This window comes from Tiliqua scincoides, chromosome 11, assembly GCF_035046505.1.
Source record: "Tiliqua scincoides isolate rTilSci1 chromosome 11, rTilSci1.hap2, whole genome shotgun sequence".
In the NCBI taxonomy this organism is placed as follows: Eukaryota; Metazoa; Chordata; class Lepidosauria; order Squamata; family Scincidae; genus Tiliqua; species Tiliqua scincoides.
The window spans coordinates 26,163,573-26,185,868 of NC_089831.1; the positions used below are offsets into that span (position 1 = coordinate 26,163,573).

At 48.2% G+C, this 22,296-nt stretch overlaps 1 protein-coding gene and 1 pseudogene across 1 annotated transcript in view; both read right to left on the reverse strand.

Annotated features, from left to right (window-relative positions):
• Positions 1 to 22,296, reverse strand: part of ZBTB16 (zinc finger and BTB domain containing 16) — a 161,389-nt gene that overhangs the window by 84,844 nt on the left and 54,249 nt on the right. Inside the window, 1 exon segment of the mRNA XM_066639552.1 lies at positions 2,640 to 2,737. Within this exon segment, the coding sequence (XP_066495649.1) occupies positions 2,640 to 2,737 (98 nt within the window).
• On the reverse strand, positions 12,155 to 12,269 carry LOC136662857 (5S ribosomal RNA; annotated as a pseudogene).

Consider the following 22,296-nt stretch of genomic DNA (forward strand, 5'->3'; position numbering starts at 1 on the left):
AAGCAAGTGAGCTCTGAGGGGCTGGGCCTCGGGGACTGCCCCCCTCAGCTGATATCTAATCAAGTAGATATTTAGGGGACATCCACTAAAATTGAGGGGGACATCCACTAAAATTGAGTGTTGGGCGGGTTAGGACAGACAAAAGAAAATATTTCTTTACTCAGCGTGTGGTCGGTATGTGGAACTCCTTGCCACAGGATGTGGTGCTGGCGTCTTGCCTAGACGCCTTTAAAAGGGGATTGGACAAGTTTCTGGAGGAAAAATCCATTACGGGGTACAAGCCATGATGCGTATGCGCAACCTCCTGATTTTAGAAATGGGTTATGTCAGAATGCCAGATGTAGGGGAGGGCACCAGGATGAGGTCTCTTGTCATCTGGTGTGCTCCCTGGGGCATTTGGTGGGCCGCTGTGAGATACAGGAAGCTGGACTAGATGGGCCTATGGCCTGATCCAGTGGGGCTGTTCTTATGTTCTTATGTAAGTAAGGTGTGGATTTCTCTGCATGCCCCCTGCACAAAATAAGATTTTAAAACCCCTCGTTCCAGTGTGGAGAGGAGGCCCTTATGCAGTCAATATGGTGTAAGCTTATCTCATGGGGGTGGGAGAGGGAGGAGGGAAAAAGAGGGGGGGCAGAGAAGGTCTGAATAAACAAGGCCAAAGGGGGAGGGGAAGCTTTCATAAACAACAGCGCTGGAATTTGACGCGGCTGTTTTTGAGCATCAGAGCAGCGCCTCCCTCCCTCCCACCCAAGCAAGAAGAGAAAAAAAAATTAATCTTTCATGATGACAAACTTGGCTCAGCGCTGACTGTACATACTGTACCCGCAAAGCAGGCAGGCCGCCAGCCAGCTGCTGGCACCGAGCCAAGGCTACAACAACAAACAGAGCGAGCGTGTGCCAGAGCAGGAGGGGGGGCAGTGGAGGGAAAACACAGCTGAGAGGCTGAGCAGGCACCGCACGCGGCCTGCCGCTGCTGCACTGCTCTCGGACAAGGCCAGGCGCACACGGCGGAGGAGCCAAGCCCAGGGCTGGGAGACGGGGTGCAGAGCCCCCCCATCCCAGCCTCCCATGCTCTTGCTCCTCCTAGAATTCTGGACTGACCCCGGGAACCAGTGTCAGTCTTAGGAGCTGTGGGGCTCAATGCAAAACATTTCTGAGGAGGGCACCCCCCCCCGCAGGACGGGGGGCTTCTCACCAGGATGAGTGGCAGTGATGAAACGCCCAGCAACGGCATCACTGCCGGGGGGAGGGGTGAGATTTCAGGTCAATCTGACCCAGGGGCAGGCAGGTGGGAGAGATGCCCAGTGGTCATGCTCTGCTTGCCATACTCTCCTTGTAATGCCTCAACAAGGAAGATTCTATGCTGGAGCACTAGCTACAGAGCGTGGTACCAACTCCGGCTGTGGGCGCTCCACTTATGGCCCCAGAGCAGGGCCCCTCCATGCACAGGGTTCGGTTTGGCCGAATTGGTTAAGCTGCCCTAAGGCCGGCCCTGCCAAAACACACAAAGTGGCTTTGCTCAAGTCTCACTTACTGGGCCACTGAGCTGTGCTGCCCACACAGGCCAGCAGCAACTCTCCAGGATGAGTAGCTGAGAAGTCTTTCCCAGTCCCACTCAGAGGTGCTGCCAGAGACTGAAGCTGGACAGGCCACCTGCACGAGCAGCAGCCCCTCCCCAAACCAGTCCCTTGCACAGATCCATGCACATATTGACATCTACAGTTACATTTCATCTGTAGTAGATGGTAGACAGAACTCCGCCACAAAGGCGTTCCCAAATTCCTTCAGAACTGGGATCACACCGGCTTCCATACTTTACCAAAAGGGCTACAACTTCACCTCCTGTTCTGTCAAAATCCTGCAGCTGCTGGCAAAGAAGACAAAAGCCCCCCAACCAGAAAATTCATGGTGCATGAAGCTGTGCATGGAAGACAGGTCTGAGAACTCAAGGAACTTTGCAGAGTGCTGGGCCATCTCACCAGCTTAGTATTCCAACCCCTCTCTATCTATTTAATGAGAGGCCCTGCATAATTTGAACCCAATCGTGAGAATCATTACAGGCAGCCAATGCCTGATTCTGCAAACGGTTTTACTAAAGAAAGTTCAGCAGACACTCAAACATGGAGGATACGGCAGTGAGAAGGTAACACACAAGACAGACACTGGGCAAAGAAGACGGTGGCAGGCAAGCAGGCAGGCCAGAGCACTGCCTGTAGATATTGCAAGCTGATGGACAGAATCAAATAGTAATCAGGCACATGGGATTTAAAGCCTGTAAGTCATGGCCGCACTTAAGCATCTATGCAATTAGGGAACCAAGAACAAAGGAACAACCCACAAAAATGACAAGGAACAGCTTTGAATCATTAGCAGTGGCTTCAGAGGGCAAGTTGATCCTGTTCCAGCCTACCTTCATGGGAAGGACAAGCAGATGCATATCAGCCTCTCCCCAGCCAATTCACTTGCTGGTCACATGCCCCAGCCCGCCCGGCATTCCACTCTTGCCTGCAGGGGGCAGGGCTGAGCGCGGGGAGGGAAGTTGCTCCATCAATGCAGAACCCCAAACTCCCAGCTTTCCAAGCGCATCAAACTCAGAAGGGGAGCCAGAAAGAGAAGCCCACCCACCATTCCCAGCCTACCTGAATGAGCCAATAAGTGCATTCGGAGGCGCAAGCTGTCGAGGAACCGTTTCCCGCACAATTCGCACCCGTATGTTTTCATTCCACTGTGCAGTTTCCTGAGAATAAACAAAAACGACAAGAGACAGAAGAGAATGAGTCTTTTTTGTCTGCATAGGAAGGGGCCGGGAAGAAAAGAGAAACTTGTTTTAAAGTATCAGCAGTACACTTTGGAATATTTCACAAATCTATACAGTGGCATAGCTAGCGAGGGTGCAGAGCACTAAGTTTTGAAGGGAGCTTCATGGCGGCACACAAGTGGCCCGACCCCCTCTCCTTCGAAGTCATTCTGGGCAGTGGGAACACAATGGAGGTGAATGCAGGATGGAGCGCATGGGCAGTCAAGGCAATTGCCTCCATTTTGTTCCCACCACCCGGAATGTCTCCAAGGGGGAGGGGGAGAGGCTGCTTGCATGCTGCCGTGAGCTCCCTTCAAAACTTAGTGCTTTCCTCCTCCTCTAGCTATGCCTCTGAATCCACATGATTTCAACACCTCAGATCAGGGGTGCAGTAGGTGTCCCGAAGAAGTCGGCAGATTCACTTGGGAGGATCAAATGTATCGCTTTCTAAAGAATTTTCCCAAGCCCAAAGCCATGAAGTGGGATATTTCAATAGTCACTCCTGTTCTGTGATGCAGTCACTCCTGTTCCGTGATGTAGAAGGCTGCAAAGTAGGCTGCAAAGGGAGGGGAACAACCAGAAGTCCTCGTAAGATGACAAGCGGAAGTGACACTGACAATTCTACTATGGGTAGAATTTTAAGAAATCTGCCTCTCGGGAGGCATATACAGTGGGCTCTCAGAACCCACAGGGGACCCCCCATGGATACAGAAATCTGCAGACAATGAAATCCATGGGGGGTCCATGTGGCACCACAAACCTTACCTGGAGACATGCCCGGCCCCCCATAGGTTGCGCACAGCTTCCCAGCCTCCTCAGAAGCCACTTCCAGTTCACAGCAATGACATACGTCCAAGAGGTGTTCTGAGGTGTGGGGAGGCTGTGGTGTGAACTGGAAGTGGCTTCTGGTTGTGCATGGGAAGACCTCTGGGGCATTCGTGAAAGCTCAAATCCATGGTTGCCAAGTCCACGGATAAGGAGGGCCCACTGCATACAACCAAGGAAGAACTTTCCCAGTGAAGGCAGGCCTGCCCCCCACACATATCACACCAGTAATGTTGTTTAGTAGATGAGGCTGATTCTGGGTTCTACAGCCCCCGTAGCTACACATTCATTTTACAGCTGCTTCGCTTAGCCCAGCCTCAGTCCTCCATCTTTCTTTCTTTCTTTCTTTCTTTCTTTCTTTCTTTCTTTCTTTCTTTCTTTCTTTCTTTCTTTCTTTCTTTCTAATAAGCAGAGCAGGAGAAATCTCAGGCATGCCAACACTGGAATATTGAACATATTTTCTAGTCTACTGATAGCCAGCCTTTCACAATTACTGTCAAGGACAGCCAAGATACGTAGTCCAAAGTGCATTTCACATTTATAAAAGCACTGTGGAAATGATCAGAAAAGAAAGAACAATATGAATTCAAGGAGGACAGAAACACAAACAGGATGATGGGGGGCGGGTTGTGTGTGGAAATGAAGACAAAAAGGTTCTGAATCAGCATCTCAAGATATCTATCCTCCTGCTCCCGTCTATACTACTAACCTCAGGCTGTGAATCGAGACACTTTCTCAGCCAAGTGATGGAAGGCACCCATCCAAGACCTTTCTGGTCGGGAGGCTATTCTTTTGCTTTCAGAAAGCGATGAGTTCTGGAGTCATTTGTCAGGTCCAAATGATATTTACCAGACTCTGCTCTATGCCAAGATAGGCAGCAGAACTGCTATCAGCGCAAGGAGAGAAAAAGATCTCCAATTTTTTCACCCCTCATTTCCTTCCCTGAAATCCATCCACTAACACCCTGGCCACAGCACAGCACAGGGTTGAAAATGCAAAGGGCTGAAGATTCATGACCCCAAAACCCTTCAAAAGTGGTCCATTAGGCACCCCCCAAAGTGCTAGAAACCAGACAGAGAAATGCGACATTCAAACACAACTTCTCAGTCTTCAACCTTCCAGGCAAGTCTCTTTCCTTGACAAGAATATGAAGGGGGTGAATATGCAGATCTTACGCAGTATCCTCCAGCAGTCACCGAACTAAAACAGCAACATCCAGAGCTCAACAATTGTAGCCAGGATGGTGCAGTGGTTCTGGCGTTAGACCTGGAAGATCCAGGTTCAAATCCCTGCTCAGCAACAAAAGATTCCTGGGTGACCTTGGGCCAGCCAGGATCTCTCAGGCTCACCTACCTCTCAGGGTTGTTGTGAGGACACAGGGAGGGAAGGAACCATGTACACCACCCTGAGATCCATGGAGGAAGGAAGGTGAAAAATTAAGTGTACACTTGAAATGAGCAGACCTGTAGGATGCTGATATTTGTCCAGGTGTGCACTGCATCCATGCTTACATTTTCAGGTGTACACTTAAAACACACACAAGGCACTATCCAGCCAAAGTTGAGCACAAAGTTAAGTCCCACTGAAACCAACAGGGCTTAAAAGTGCTCAGCTTTGACTGGATTGCACCCAGTGTGTGAAATGTCCCTAAAGTGCTTCCACCGCATCTGACAATGGGTGCGACGCTAGGAAATTTCAGAACTGTCAACTCTGTCGTTTCCCAAACTCTGATTGTTACTACTACTAGCCTTTCCAGATTTTTTTAAAAACTGACGTTATCTCGCTTTAGCATTTTATAAGGGCAAGTATCAGTGCAGTACCAGCAGTGAGCTATCTAGAGTCTGCTTTGAATTTAGCAAAGCAAAATGAATTTTGAAGCTCCTGTTGGGTGAATCAGGAAGACATTTTGAGAGAAGCCTTTACTAGAAAAATGCTCTGGTATACCCTTGGCCAAAGAGGCCCAAATCGCTCCATTGCCCTCCTTGTTCTCGTAAATGGAAATACCTATCAGAGATTTGGCTCATTAAAGAGGCTTTTAGGTAAAGCCAAACAGTTTATCTGTTGAGGCTGCAGATTCTATTATAATATTTTATCAAGCTGCTCTGATATTGCCACGATTGCTTGCATCGCTGTGCTGTTAACCATCTTGAATTCCCTTGCGGAAGAAAAGTAGATTCAAATCTTTAAAAATAAAACAAAACACTGAACGAAGAGAGAAAATAGACCTGTTACAGGGCATCACATTTGCTATTTAAAAAACAAACAAGAGTGAGATACAGTGTTTACGAACTTTTTTTTTTAAAGACAGAAAGGAAGTCAAATCATGAAAGAAAACAGCCCTCCCTCGTTACAGCAAAGACTCAATCTGCAGATTGGACTTTGGTGCGGCAGCCAAGCAACAAAACAGAATTCGGTTCAAGACATAGAGCCACCCAAGTATTTTGGCTGCTGCCTCAAAAATAATTTCTTTGTTAGGATGTGAGCAGCTATCATTCAGTTCGCAAGAATTATGAACAATATTAAGCTAGGGAGGCAAGAAGCATTCCAGCACTCTGGAGTTGTTTCATAATGTCAGGGAAGAAGACATTTATTGTTTTCTAGGAAAAACCCAGGCTCTGAAGCAACCCAAACATTTATGGAACATGGTCCAGCCAAGCCCACTCCGGTTTCTAAGGAGAGACCTAACAAGACACAAAGAAGGACCAGATCTTGCAAATGCCTGATCTCGTCTGATCTCGGAAGCTAAGCAGGGTCAGGCCTGGTTAGTACTTGGATGGGAGACTGCCTGGGAATACTGGGTGCTGTAGGCTTATACCATAGTCTTTCGAGACTGAAGGTTGCCAACCTATCTTGCAAATGGGGAATAAACTTTGAAAATGGACGGGGCTTCAAAATAAGGTGGCCCCTGCAGGGAGACCAAAGCAAGAGCAGCCACACGATTGCTTGACACTGTATAATGGGGAAGACTGAGAATCTGGGAGGAACATGGGCCAGGAGGGATATCACTTGGGGATACTCGCTCAAGCAGTGACTTTCAAACTCCTTCATCTCACAGCACACTGACAAGGCACTAAAAGTGTCAAGGCACACCACCAGATTGTTGACAGTTCACAAGACACACCACACTGCCAGCGGGGGGCTCACATCCCCCAATGGCCCTACTAATAAATGACTCTCCCCCAAACTCCCATGGCGCACCTGCAGACCATTTGCAGCACACCAGTGTGCTGTGGCACACTGGTCGAAAATCACTGTTTTAGAGCAGCACACACAGGTTGCTTGGTTACTGAGCTGTATTCAGTATGGACTCCATCAAGCCATAAGCACAAGAGGAAAAGGGAGATGCACAAATGTCACATGGGGCACTTCACACCCTGATCATCATGCCACTGGTCCCTGGAGGTTCACCTGCTGCCTTCTCCACTGTGGGGAATGGAGACTGCTGGTGCCCCAGCTCCAGTTACCCTCTTACTTTAAGACAGTTGAATACACTGTCGATCAGACTGGGCTTCCTACAGCCTCCAGGAACTGCAGATCACAGTCTTGGGAATGGCAGACCACACAGAGAGCTCGAGTGCTGAACTTAGGACCAGGGCAGTCTGGGCTTGTCCTCACTCTACTAAGAGGTTTCCTCAGTCTAAACCTCCCCTGTAGGGTTGTGGAAGGGAAAAAACGAGATAACCTGCATGGACACCATCCTGAAGACGCAGGACAAAGAGCAAAACCAGAAAATGGAGCCAGTGGCCCAGCAACCAATTCACAAACCCAGCTGCAGCCACCACAGCCAAAGACAACTTGGACTGCTGATGGTTTGCAGACACGAGGTCTTCCTTCTCCAACTGGGGCAAATTCAAGGAGTCTTAGAAGCTGCTGGATACTGATGTAGACCTACCTAGCTCCATGTGGTCTCCACAGGCAGGCCACGGCCCTCCAAGGCTCCACACAAGGGTCTTTCCCGAGTTCTAATCAGAGGTGCTGTCAGGGGTTGAATCAAAGACCTTCTGTAGAAAAGTGGGTGCCCTACCCTCAAGCAAGGAGCCATTGTGCCACTTCTCACAGCCAAATTATCCCCCCCCCCGTTTTATTTATAGTCTGCCCTTCCACCAGTATGTACTCAAGAAAGCAAGTTCCAGGCCAGGCCTGGAACTTCAAGCCAACAGATGCTGGCAATCTCAAAGGTATGGTGTAGTCAGAGGGGGTGCAAAGCGCAAAGTTTTGCAATGCCTTCCCTTTGGATCCTGGCATTTGCCTTTGTTTTGCTCCCACTGCCCAGAATGGCTCAGAAGGGGAGGGGCTGCCTGCACACTGTGGTGAGGCTCCCTGCAAAACTTTGTGCTTTGCACCCCCTCTAGCTATGCCACTGCCTCGCAGCAATTGACCAGAGGAGCTAGAAAATCATAGACAAGTGAAGTTTGCAAGCGATAACACATGCACATAAACTTTTCTTTCCCTGTCCTTCCCAAAGCCAGGCAAACTCATCACAGGGTAACCTGCAAACGCAGGGCCCACACATCACCCTAACTCTTCCCAGGCAAGAAAGGGGTGTGCAGTGTTTGTGTAACTTGTTCAAGCCTCCCAGCTAACAAGAAAACAAACAAGGGATATACAGTAATCATGAAAACAGCAGAAAGGCAAACAGGTTGAGAACCTGAAGGATCTTGTAATTACGCAGACAGACAAAAACATGGCTTGAATGTACAATCCAGGCTGCTAGGATGTTAGACACAAGAGAGCTGAGCTACTATTAGTGGAGTAGCTAATGGGGGTGCAAAGCATTAAGATTTGGTGTTCACCTCCATTTTGCTCCCACTGCCTGGAATGGCTCCGAAGGGGAGGGGGAGGGACTGCTTACACGCTGCAGTGAGGCTCCCTGCAAAACTCTGTGCTTTGCCCCCCCCCCAGCTAGGCTCTAGCTACTGGAAGGTGGAGCAAATGCCCAAGAGAGATTCTGGAAGCAGCATTCTAGTTCCCAGTCAGCTTCCCCTGGCACCCCCTGACCATCCCTTCCTAGTCCCCTCTCCCTTCCCCAGCCTCCCCTTCTCCAGGATGTCCATGGGGTGTTTTTCTGTTGGTATACCTCCCATTCTCTTCCCACTCCAGGTCACTCTCCTTTCCGACACCACCCGTCTGGCCCTCACTTCCTTCTGTTGGCCTCCCACTCTCAGCCCTTCTGTCAATCCATTTTTCTGTACCAGGTGGAGGATGCACATTTTTAAAAAAAAAAAAGTGTTTCAGTTTCAGTACCTGAACTCAGGTTAGCCAGTGAAAAAGATGGACAGGAAATAGAAGGACAGCAGACAGAACTTTGTACAACATACAGCCCATGAAGCTCACTGCCCAAGATGCCCATGAAGGACACCTGTCTCTGGTTACACAGGCCTACAAAACTGAGGGTCAGAAAATTTTTTCCCAAACTTTATGGTGGTTTGATATGAATTTGGGGTGCCGATTCCAAAAATGGCCTCCGTTTTGCCCTCTCACGTCTAGTTTTGGACACACGGCATAGCCTCATTAGTGAATGGTTCAAGCAGCTTCCTCATGAGGAAGACATGGTGTAGGCTTCCTCATGAGGAAGCTGCTTGAACCATTCACTAAAGAGGCTATGCCGTGTCTCCAAAACTAGACTGATAGGGCGAAACGGAGGCCATTTTTGGAATCAGCACCCCAAATATACCCAGGAATTAGTGCAACATTTAAGGAAGCAAAATGTGTGCTGGCCTGTGTTATTAGTGATGAGGCTATATGGAACCTCCACATTCAGGAGAATTCTGTCTCCGCATGCCAGTTACTGGCAGGGGATGGGGACCTCCCTGGGGACACTGGGTTGGCTGCCATGGGAAGCAGGATGCTTGACTTTGCAGGATGTGTTCTGGGGCTCTTGTTGTACAGTGTCTTGCACTTTGCCCCAATATTCCAAGCAGGTTCTGTTCTGACCATCACACTCAAATGCTGGAATTTAACACTGGAAAGGGTCACACCTATGCCCACAGGTACCCTAGGTTGCTGGAAGGATTAGGTGCCATGCACCAGTTCAAACAAGGAAGAGTCAGAATCTGAAACACTGTCTGTGTTTGGAAACATGGCACATTCGTTCAAGCCTCCAGCTGCCTTTCTGCTGCCAATACAGGGAGAAATGAAGGGTTTGGGAGGCCAAGTTATCGATTTACTTGTCTATCCTACGCCTCTGGTTGACCATAAACTCCAAAAACAAACACATGTTGAATTTCAACAGCACCTTAAAAATGCAATTAAATCAGTAGAGAACACCCTGAAAATTCTGCAGTGCAAAGATGAGCAGGTTGAAGCCAAAGGTGAAAAGACCTGGGTGAATCAACAAGACAGGAATGTCACCACCAAAAAGGTCCAGTCGTTGGTTGCCACCTGACCAAGGGTGATGCTCATGAAGGTTTATGGGGGAATAAGTAAACCTGAGACTAGAGACCCAGAGAAGTATATCATTTTGGAGAAGACATGCACAAATAAGCCCTTTCCAGAGGCTACAGACGAGTCCCAAAGCATCACAGGGGCTCAGTTTGCTTCCTGAGGTGTGCCGTCTCAGTTCTTATAACCAACAGGGCACACAAGAGAGCATGAAGCTAACCACAATCCCAGCAAAACGTTGGGAGATAAGACACCCCCTCCCCCACCTCCTCTCCCCCCCACCGCCGCCCCCTCTTGCTACCCCAAACCAAGCATTTGAACAGGGTGTCAGAAATGACAAAGCAACACATTAATCTTACTACATCCAACAGCTCACCTAGAGATCTACATGGCAATCAAATTCCAGGCCCCAACATTTTCAGCAGTTACGTAAGCGACCCATTGTGGTGTGTGTGTGTTTTAAAGAACGGTGCTCTAGCTTTCGGCAAGTAATTTATTTGAAATATCTCTATCAACAAATTTTGCAGGAACAAAAGTTTTCCATTTGGCACCTGCTTATAGGGGTGATGGTATCACACCCGATCTTATACAGTCTCTTTCAGCGAGGTCTTAAAGCGCTTTATCTCCCAGGCTCCTGGTAGCAAAATATGATTGAAATGTTCTATTTATGCTCACTGGATTAAGGCAACATTGCAAAAAAAGGAAAAAAAATCAGACCTAGCAGATGTAAGTAAGGTATTATAGCCGCTCACACTGTTAAGATCTGAAAGCAAAAGATCAATAGACAAGCCTGCCGTTTTCACGAAGGTTGAGCTTTTAAGAAAACACACACGCAAAGTACTTTGAGAAGCACATAGACATTGATTCTCAATTATATTCTTCAAAACAAAAACGACAGAAAGATGAACAGTGTGTTAATATTCAACATCTCAGTGACATTGTAAATTTCAAATCTGAACAACATGCCTTGCAAATCTCTCACACGTCCTTAGAAACGTTAGCATGAGCAAACTGAAGCTTGCAAAACTTATGTAGAAGATCAAAAAGAGCTATAGGTTGGATACCCCCTTTCGCCACAAAACACAAATGATGTTTCTGAATATATGTGCTCCAAGTTAAAGCTGCTGTACATACAAAGCTGATCCACTAGAGCAAATAAAAAGGGGTGGGTAATCAGAGCTGGAGCTTTTTCATGCCTGCCAACCAAGCCCCTAGAAAATTGATGCTGGGGTGTGGAAATTCAAATATTCCTCTTGCCCTGAATATATTAGGCTAAGACTAACAGGCATCTGAGGTCTCCCTTGCTGAAGTGAGGATATGTCCAGCAATTGCCTAAGGGCAGGGCTGCCATTTTCCAGTTCACTAAATCAAACGGAGCATCGGCTTGTTTTTGGAGGGCAGACACTGCTGCCCAATCAAAGCTCTGCTCACCCTAGATTTTTCCACTGCATTACATGGACAGCTCCCAACAGCCCAATCCTATCCCTGGTGGTGGTGCTGGGTGCAGCGGCACCAAAATGGCTACCGCAGCATCTGGCAGCACTGCTAGGGCCGGCGGAGGTCTCCTTGGGGGAAAGAGACTTTTGTCTCCTTCCCCCAAGGAAAGCCTCAAGTCCCACAATGGGACTTCTCAAGACTGTGCCAGCTATTTTGCCAGCACAGACTTGAGAGCCTCCATGTCGGACTTTGCAGCCCAACATGGAGGATAGGATACATCAGAGCAGGATTCTGCAGGTCCCACTCCGCTCCTGCCCTAGTTCCTCCCCTCGGTATGCCCTCCCCCCACCCTGGAATGCTTCCCTCCACCCCAACAGACCTTACTGCCACCTGGAGCTCTTCTCTTGCTCCAGGCAGTGACCGTCAGCACTATATACAGTGCCAACTGGCACCGGGCCAGCGTTCCCTGCACAGAGGATGCCGTAAAGTGCTTTATGTTATGTATACAACAGCCAGTGCTGATGCTGGAGCTCAGCGCCAGCACTGAGGGCCTTTAGGATTGGGCTCAAAGTAAACCATTCTGAAAGTCCACTGAAAAAGTGGCTCCCTGTGTAGACTTTGCACACAGTGCTCTGCTACTGGATCCATGCAGCAGGCCTAGGGAAGTGCAGAAAAAATGGTTGGCAACCTTCAGTCTCGAAAGACTATGGTATAAGCCTACAGCACCAGGTATTCCCAGGCGGTCTCCCATCTAAGTACTAACCAGGCCTGACCCTGCTTAGCTTCCGAGATCAGACGAGATCGGGCATGGAAAGACTATGGTATAAGCCTACAGCACCCGGTATTCCCAGGTGGTCTCCCATCCAAGTACTAATCAGGCCTGACCCTGCTTAACTTCTGAGATCAGACGAAACTGGGCATGTGCAGGGTAACAGTTGCTGCCAGAGGCTCACTGAGAAATTTTACTCTTCTAGAAACTTAGGTGGCTTTCCTCAAAAATTCCACAAGTGATTTCTACGCGAACACGAACAGGTCTAGGGGACAACACAACCCTCACTCCGAGCCCTGCTAAGAAGTGACAGCAGAACTACATCTTCAAAAAGGAAAACTGCCATCTACAAAGAAGCATTCTTGGTTACATGAGATATTTGACAATACAGTATCAGACTGCTGTCAAATAATAAGCAATCAATGGAAAATATTTGACCCACCACCCTATCTGCCTGCCAATGTGTAACCCAATGTAGAAAAATTCCAGGAGTCTGGTTGCTCTCGTCCCTTCTAAATAAGGTAAAGCACACAGACAATGTTTCCAAACATTTCAGGCTGACTCCTAGCATTCTGGGTGCCCCCAGGAATCTGACATATTTTCCACCTCTTATCTAGCAGATCACAGTCCCAGTAATGTACAGGTGCGCAGAAGACAAGCTGTAGATCTTTGGAGAAGAACCGGCTTCAGAAAGATGCTCTTTCTAAACAGGATGTCCAAAGCAGACCTTTCCTCGGGTTTTGTGTTGAACGTTTGGGGAAGGCCAGGCCAGAGCGGAGAGGGTGGAGGGGGAAGAGAATTGCCGCACTCCCGGCCTTCCGAACAGGCCGCTGGAAAGAACAAACAATCAAAAGCTGGACTGGAAGTAGGCCTCTTGCAAGCTGTAGGTAATTAAAAAGGCCTGTAAACCCGCTTGCAAGAAGCACTTCAAAGAGATAGTAATTCCAGCACTGACCAGTCAAGACCGTGTGGTGTAAAAATTATGAGTTTTCCCAACGGGGTGCTGTGTGTGAAAGGGAGAGGGGATTGGTGGCAAGCCACTCAGAACCATTCGGAGGGTTTTTATGTTTGTGTGCGTACAATGGGTGCACACAGACATTTGTCAATGCAGACCGAATCCACCCGCACACAAGAACAGTAGGGGGGACGAGAGCAGAAAGCCTTGTACACATGGCTTCCACTCACTGAGGTCTTTGTTCCAGCTGAGCCGGAGGAATCGCTGTTCCTTGGTTGCTCTGCTAGGGCAGTGAGTGGTGGAGGCCTGCAAGGCTAACTAGGGGCAGAGATATGCTGAATGCAAGAGCAGCCTGCGGGATCAGGCCAAGGTGGGCCTAACTCAGTCAGACAGATCTTGTCTCCAACAGTGGGCAGCTACATGCCACCACCCAGCCTGCATGGTGGTCCAAGCTATACTCTGTGGCTATCCATTCCAGCAACTGGCACTGAAGGGTAGGCTGCCTGCCTGCCTGCCTGCCTGCCTGCCTGGGAACATGAAGCTTCAATTCAGGCATCAGGGCATGAAACCTTTGCTGAACCCAACCTACGTGAATTTCTCTAACCCTAGTTTCTTAAAAAGCAACTATGTCACCTTGAATCTCCATGCCTTGTTGGAGGCGAGTTCCATAAGTTCATTTGAACAGGGTAAAGCAGAATGTTCTTTTTGTCCCCCTTGAACCCACAGCTGATTTCACTGATTCCATATTCCACCCTGATACAGGAGGGGGAACATTTCTATTCACTCTCACCAAACAAGTTGCATTCTTCAGCTGCATGTAGATAGTGTTTCCTCCTCCTCCTCAACAAAGTAGATACCAAACTAAACTTTGAACTCCATTTCAGGAGAAAAATATTGTTATAAAATATTCCCCCCCCCCCTCAGATTATGGCATGGAGCAAGAGAAGAGCCTGGCTTAATTTGAGCACTACAGTGCAAAAGTAGGGGGCTTATAACTACAGTAGGTTTTATTTTTAAAATCTACTCAGAAGATGATTTTACTCTGCAGTTACGAGTGGGCATTTCTACAGATTGCTGCATGCCCTGTGGGAAGGACAGATTAAACATTCAAAACTTTAAAGCAGCTTCCGAAAAGGTCACCTCATCCCCTCACTCAGTGATTTTCAACCAGTGTGCTGGGCACATTATGGCGCAGTGAAAGGTTCACAGGTGGACCAAGAGGGACAGACAATTAGTTACGACAGACAGTTCCTCTAGAAACAGCTGAAGAATTTGGACAAGTCTCCCAGAAGTTGGAAGTGGCATCACACGAGGCAAGGACCATAGAGAAGACCATAGAGTTGTGTTTTTCAACCAGTGGTACTTGTGTACATTCCCAGTCTTATCAGCAGCTTAGCTAGAGAGGGCTGGCTTGGTAAGTACTGCAGGTGACACAGTGTACTGCAATGCATACCACTGGACACCACCTCAAGCCCAAACCAATGCTACTTGGTAAGACTGGGAATGTCTAACCTTTTATTTGTTGCAGTCCTTCAGGGCAAGCACTGTTCATAAGAACATAAGAACAGCCCCACTGGATCGGCCATAGGCCCATCTAGTCCAGCTTCCTGTATCTCACAGCGGCCCACCAAATGCCCCAGGGAGCACACCAGATAACAAGAGACCTCATCCTGGTGCCCTCCCTTGCATCTGGCATTCTGACATAACCCATTTCTAAAATCAGGAGGTTGCGCATACACATCATGGCTTGTACCCCATAATGGATTTTTCCTCCAGAAACTCGTCCAATTCCCTTTTAAAGGCGTCTAGGCTAGACGCCAGCACCACATCCTGTGGCAAGGAGTTCCACAGACCGACCACGCGCTGAGTAAAGAAATATTTTCTTTTGTCTGTCCTAACCCGCCCAACACTCAATTTTAGTGGATGTCCCCTGGTTCTGGTATTATGTGAGAGTGTAAAGAGCATCTTCCTATCCACTCTGTCCATCCCCTGCATAATTTTGTATGTCTCAATCATGTCCCCCCTCAGGCGTCTCTTTTCTAGGCTGAAGAGGCCCAAACGCCGTAGCCTTTCCTCATAAGGAAGGTGCCCCAGCCCCGTAATCATCTTAGTCGCTCTCTTTTGTACCTTTTCCATTTCCAACACATACAAACTGGCGCCGAGGTTTGTCCCACCGTAAACGAAACGGGCCTTGTCTGAAGCCCCTGCTCCTACCCTCCCCTGCTCCGACTCTGAACATTAAAGCACTCACTGCTATATTTATTTAATGAGCTCCCCTTCCAACCCCTCCCCCATTTGCTCCCCTTTCCTCATTTAATGAGAAAGAAAAGGGGTCCTTGCACAGAAACTGGGAGGGGGGACAGACCGCTTTCCATCATTCCAAAGAGCCTGCAACTTTGCACAGAACTCCAAAACACAAAGACACACCAATTTTTAGGAAGTTTGATTACTTTTTTTCCCCCAAGTATGTATCTAATTCCCCCCTCCACCCCCACCCCACAAATAGACTGAATACAATGGTTAGGAAATTTGACAGAAAACTATTCCCGGTCATTTATTGCCTTAATACGCACCTTTGTCCAACAGGCACTTTTGACAAGTGCAATAAATTCCAAATTTATGTCAACAGAGCATATGTTGAACACCTCATTTCTGAGCTAAAACGGCATGCCGCCCCATAAATCACCGTTCTGTTTGAAATGAAAGTAGATTACAGGCCCGGGTTATTGAGCAGTTAGAGCTACAGTCATATAAATCAGAACTTTTAACTCTGGGCGATCTGTCGCACAATTAACTAAAGGGTGCTTTGTCATTTCAAGGCTCATGCACAGAGTTGGCCAGGCGCATGGCTGAGGTGGGGGGGGGGAGCAGGAGGGAGAGAAAAAAGTTTATTTGGCAACTGACGGATTTGGTGAGCCACAGTTTTGTTAAATACCTGTTGGACCAGTTAATTTTACAGCCAACCAACTAATCCTTTCCAACATTTGCTGGTAATACAGGAGAAGGAAAGAAATGTGTTTGTACTTAAGACTGAACAGCTACCCAGGGCCAATGCAACACCACAAGTGCTTGTTTGGGCAACGATATAATGCAGCCACAGTGTTCCAAGAGGTGTGCTCCAGGAGAAACCCTGCATTGCATGGAGTCCTTTCTCTTACTACCCTTAGCAGCTAGCTTTTACCTGCCCCTGAAACCAGGGCCCATGAGAAGGGAGAGGGGAGTGCAGGGGGTAAATTGTACCTGGGTCTGGGGTCAAAAAAGGGGCCCTGGTAGCCAAAGGAAGGGGGCTGAAAATTTCCTGGAATCTTAGATTATTTTATCTCACCAGAGCCCGTGGGAGGAAGGTAGGGGGTACTTTGTACCTGGCTGGGCCCAGGGCTAAAAAGGCAGCCCAGGAGCCAAAGGAGGGGATTCAGAAATTTCCTAGGATCTCAGAAAATGTTAGCATATGTTGTGTGAAGACTGGCATTCACATTTTGTGTAAGCCTACATAGTTTTATATATCATAATTCGTAGAAATTGTGATCCAATGAGTCTCTGTAATTAAGATCCAGTGGAGAAGGGAAGGGGCTCAAAAGAAACTTTGTATACCCATAAAAAGCGCTCCCCAAAATGTTGTACTCCCTGATAAAATCCCTCTCAGAGGCCCTGCTAGAAGAATGCCTTGGATGTCACCTCTGCGTTGACGCGCGTAGCGCATCAACAACAAGGGAACATACAGAAGCATTTCAACATCAACACCAATAACCTCTAGCACCAGGCACTGAATTCTGCCATGGAAATAAATATTATTTCTGCCCACCGTTTTCGAAGGGAGCTCTCGCAGTGCTGGTCTGCAGTCTGGAAGGTTACCAGTCACACGAGCGGGCAGCGACAGCACTAAAAAAAGATTGAGATGCTCAGTGTTTCCTACCCCATAAAATATTCATGGCCGTGTGCACGAGCCAAGGAGCTGAAACTTCAAGCCCTTTCTAGCTTCGGACTGCAGTAATCACAGAGTTTTATGGGAACCTTCGGATTTTATTTATATCAAGATATAAATAAGTTGTTCTACCCAACACAAAACCACGAGCCTGAAGGTCCCCTTCATAGCAATGCCAGAGCCCAACTATAAGAACAGAAAACCAGCAAATTTAACCATGTCGCCCTCTTTGCTCGGTACGGCTTGTCCAATTTTGTGTTGACTCTATGCCAGTGGCATAGCTACAGGGGGGTGGTGCAGTAAGTACAGCTGCTCAGTGAGGGGGAGGGACCACTTATACAGCGTGGTGTAGCACCTGCAGTACTTACCATTACTCTCCCACTGTAATTATGACACTGCTCTAGGCAACAACAAAAACAGACCACAGAGGAAGAAGAGACGGCATGCGCTGTGGTGATCTGTGAGGACACCCAGCACACACCTCTGCCCTTCTGCAGCGGATGCCACCAGGCCTGACAAACCCAAGGGATCTGATGTGTTCTGCAAGGAAATCTCTGCTGTAGCCAAATTCCATAAGAAATGCGGCTCTTCAGCAAGAAGAGCTAATGAGCGATGATCTTCCCTCCTGCCATTCTTTATTGGAGCCCCTGAGGTTGTGTGTGTGTTTTGTTTGTTTCCAAATAAACACACAATTGCCTGCCACGTAGCCCAGAGTTGCATATGATGCAAGCTCACTCAGTGGCGTCACTAGGGTTCGCGTCACCCGGTGCGGGATGCCAGCTCGTCACCCCCCATGCAGTGGGCGGGGCAACACCCCAGGTGGTGGGCGTGGTGATGTACCATCACTCCGCCCCCCCCACTGGTTTTTGGGCTGTACCATTTGATAGAACAAAGACAGAACACATTCTGCACGAAATTACGAATTGACTGATATATAACATGATGGTATTATTCTTCCAAATTATGATTTTAGTGATTTTGTTCACTAGTGATGTCACACACACCCCCAGGGTATCAACTTACTAACACCTTATTGCAGCAGTTCTCAAACTTTAACCACTGGGACCCACTTTTTAGAATGACAATCTGTCCAAGACCCACCAGAAGTGATGTCATGGTGGAAGTGATATCATCAGGCAAATCAAAATGAATAAGTATAAATAATTAAAGTAAAACAAATAATTAAATAAGCAGAAGCCAGCCCTGGTCCACCAAGTGAATCTCCTCTGTAGCCTGCCTGCAATAACACCCCCCCCCCAAAACCAGTAAGGTTTTCAGCCCTACCCAGTGCCCAGTTCAATTGAAGAACTTCTGTTTAAACCAGATCACTGGCAGGATCCACCTGGCTTTGTAAGTCTCAAAAAGGTTCACCTTATCAGCTGAAGCCTCTGTTTTGATCCTTTTTAGTGGAGGGGGGAGGCTGCCTTCTGGAGCATTTGTTTAGCTCCAGGTGCATAGGATCAGGACCATTGTGGTAGACTTGCACTCTCCTTCACCTGATCTTCCACACCAGCCAAGGCACGTTTGCTTACTCGCAAGTAAACGTGACCATGAGGCTTAGTTACGCTTTCCATAGGGCTCAATACATTCATCTGCTTGAAGGGAGGGACTTTTTTCTCAGGTGTTTTTGGGGGCTGCATTCATTGGATCAGGACCATTCAGATGTCATTGGATTCCACTCAGCCTGCCCTTTCCAATGGACTAAGGCAAGTTCGCCTACTCGCAAGTAAATGCACGATACAGCTCACTTTCACTTTCCATAGGGATCCATGCATTTTTTGTTCTCCAGTTTTTTGGCCATAACTTTTGATAGAAAGGAGATATTTCACTCTGGTCTTTTGCATTGCCTTCCGCTCAAAATTCTGCATCCAATGGTATATAACATGATGCAGTTACTCCAAACCACTGCGACTTTAGCACGTAACCCCCCTGTGCATGTCAACCGGTGTGGCCCGTACCCCACTGCACCCCCCTAGCGACACCACTGAGCTCACTTGTGGTTCAAGTGGTTCTGCGTGGGGGGGGGGGGCTATGTACAGGCACAATGATGTGCTCCAGAGACTCCACCTGCTTGAGGAAAGTGATGCCAGAGAGTCTTGCAGCCTGCCAGGAGGATCACTGCCCTGTTCAGCAACATGGATTGCACTTCCCCTTCATGATCAGGCAAGTCCCCGGGAGAGCTTTTACCACCAGTGTTGTAGACAGATCCACATGGGGTCACTGCAGCTTGTGGTGCTTTCCATCCTGTCACCACTCTTTGACAAAGAGCTGGAGTAGGATTTTGGGTGAAAGGGCAGTACTCCCAGGGAAGTGGGTCTTCTCTGGGGCCTCCGTTCTCTTTTAATTGGACAGGCAGAGCTTTTAGAGTAATGGTGAATGCATGTAGAGCCCATGTGGCGGCATGGAAGGCAAAGCTGAGTGCAGGAGGAGGGACACTCCTTCTGGGGCTTTTGTAGAAGGGGCAGAAGGCTTGCATGGAGGGCGGTCCGCCTCTTATATGCTGGAGATAGTTCTATTTACCTGCACACTTCTGTTTTATTTGTTTCTGATCCTAAGGGCTATGCTAAAGTTTAGTCAAGCTGGGGGAGAGTTCTGGGTGTGAAACAAGAGGCTCAGCCGCCTCACACTGTTTGCATTTTGAGTTGGGGTAGAACTGCTGGCAACCCTCTTAGCCGACAGCCATCCATTTTCCTCTCCAAATGACACTATATGACAACACAACATTCTTCCAAAGGACATTCTGGGGGGAGGGGATGTGGCCACCAGCCAACAGAAAATGCAAAGAGCATCCTAGCACCCCGAATCATCAAAACAACTTCCAGTTCCATTTTTGCAGCTTGCAATTTGGGTTGCAAAGTCGGGGGGGGGGGCGCATTCTGACCCAGTTCTTCCATTTCTGCTGCTCTTAAAAATTGCTAGATATGCTTCAGACTGCTTGATCCATGTTGCTACCCTGATGGCTAGTTGAATATTGCTTATTAATACTACGGTCTTGCAGGGTGGGGGCTATTTAATATTATAATAAATTCTCATTTTCCATTCTGCGGTTCACCTGGGGCCAAACGGAACCTTTGCAGCAAGGGGCTCCCATAAACCAGACCTACTAATTGCTGGCAGTTTTACAAGTGTGGAATATAGCGGTTTTGGCAGAATTAAACTCAGGTTTCAAAAGCAGTAAACTTAAATTGCAATTTGAGTTAAGTTCTTGAAATTATTTCAAACTGTGGTATAGGGATGGAAAGGAATAAAACCAGATGTTTCTGAGTTGGTTTATGACATTCTTCCAATTGCTATAGACAGACATGATCTGGTCCAAGCACATCTGTTGCTGAGAAAAACCCAAGCCTGACGAAGAATTCTGTATAATCTGGAAGCCTGCACCTTTAGCACTGTATCTGGATCTAACTCATCTGGTACCCCACTACGACTCCAATGGAACACCTGTGGCCACAGCCCATCAACCGCTTCCACTGGCTCTAATGAGAGGAACAATCTCAAGGGCACCCAGATGCCCAAATGCCATTGACCTGGCAACCACTACTTTAGGATCTTACCCTGGGACACTGCCCTCAGCAAACATTGACGGGTGTACAGGGAAATTTCTTCATTCAACTCTGCTTCTGCTGGGACAGACAGAGCAACGAAGATGGAGTTCTGCTTTGGAAGACATCAATTAAGTTTGCCAGAGTCATGTCAGCTACAATTGGTGATATTAAGGTACACTGCAAGCAAAGGGGGAACGAACCCCACACGTCTTCTCCACTTCATGGTTCTTCCTGCGGGCAGGGCTAACTCCCCTTCTGATCCCTAGACTCCTTTGGAGAATGCCATTAAGGTGTCGGGGACATGAGGCTCCTTGCGCTCGATCTTCTCCGCCAACACTGTTTCGTGCTCCGGTAAATCAATATGAAAATCAATTCATCCACTGATATATTTTATCAAGATACATGCTGCAATGCCACAACTCATTTACAGTGCAGGGATTGTGGAAGCACAAGGTCATCAGGCAGAGAAACAGGCTGACAAAAAAGAAGCCCCACATTAGAGGCTGCCGCAAATCAAAAAGAGAATGGAACAGGGAGCAGGGGGAGAAAATGTACCAGGGGAGGCGGCCAGGGAGCGAGCTGGTTGTTATGCTTGTCTCAACTGCAAAGTGCTGGGACATATGGCAACTAGAGATGCTGCAACCGTCCTCTCCAGGCAGCCTGAAATATTGAACTCGCCTGCGCAAACACTGTGGGCAGAATCATGATGAGCACAGGCAAAGTTGGAACCTTGGCAAACAAATTGATGGCTCGTGAAGAGTCTTCTGTGAGTGTCTGGAAATGGCTGAGGCTGGCCAAGGTTAGAGTCTTTCCAAGAGTGACCCGCAAGCTTTTGTGAACACTTGCTCTGAAGATGTGCAAAAGCTTATTCAGTTTCGGGTTGAATACAGTTGGGGCCTCTTTATCCACAGATTCAGGACCTGTGTTTTTATCTCACTGTGGGCCCCAAACCCAGAAAACTCCCCACCTGCTGTCCTCCAAACACGGCTGGTCTTTCTGAGGGCCAAGGAGGCTCTGCATGGCCTCACCGACCCTCAGGAGGTCCTCTAAAGCCTCCAGAAGGCCAAAAATCAACACTTCCAGTTCTTGGCCCAAAACCAGAAGTGTCACTTTTGGCCTTCTGGAGGTTTTAGAGGGCCTCCCGAAGGTTGGGGAGACCATGTACGGCCTCCCCGGCCCCCAGTAAGGCCTCCGAACATGACCGGAGCACAGCTCCAGTTTGAACATGAAAGCTTCAGGTGGCTGTTGCTCAACTTTGCCTCTCCTAAACGGACAGCAGGGGGTGGAAAAACAGGAGAAAATAGGAGGCACCCAGTCTTCATAAGCTGTCCTCCAGCCACCCAGATATAAAATAACATTTTCATACCAGTATCGACGGCAACGCAGAGAGAGATTTCTTTTTTCTTTCTCTTTGATGAACTTGAAAGCCATTAGTTACTACCAAACAGTGACATCAGCTCCCGGGCACCTCAAATAGGTTGGCCAGCCCTGCTGCATATCAAGCATAACTCATAACTGCCCCGTCACTCTGGCTTTCTCGCCTGTAAACATCAGAGATTAAAATAGCCCTTCAAAAACAGGGCAGGGATGGCTGGTGTAGTTTTCAGAGAGAGAGAGAGGGAGAACATCCCCCCCCCCCCAATGAGGGACTTGTTGACTCTCTCA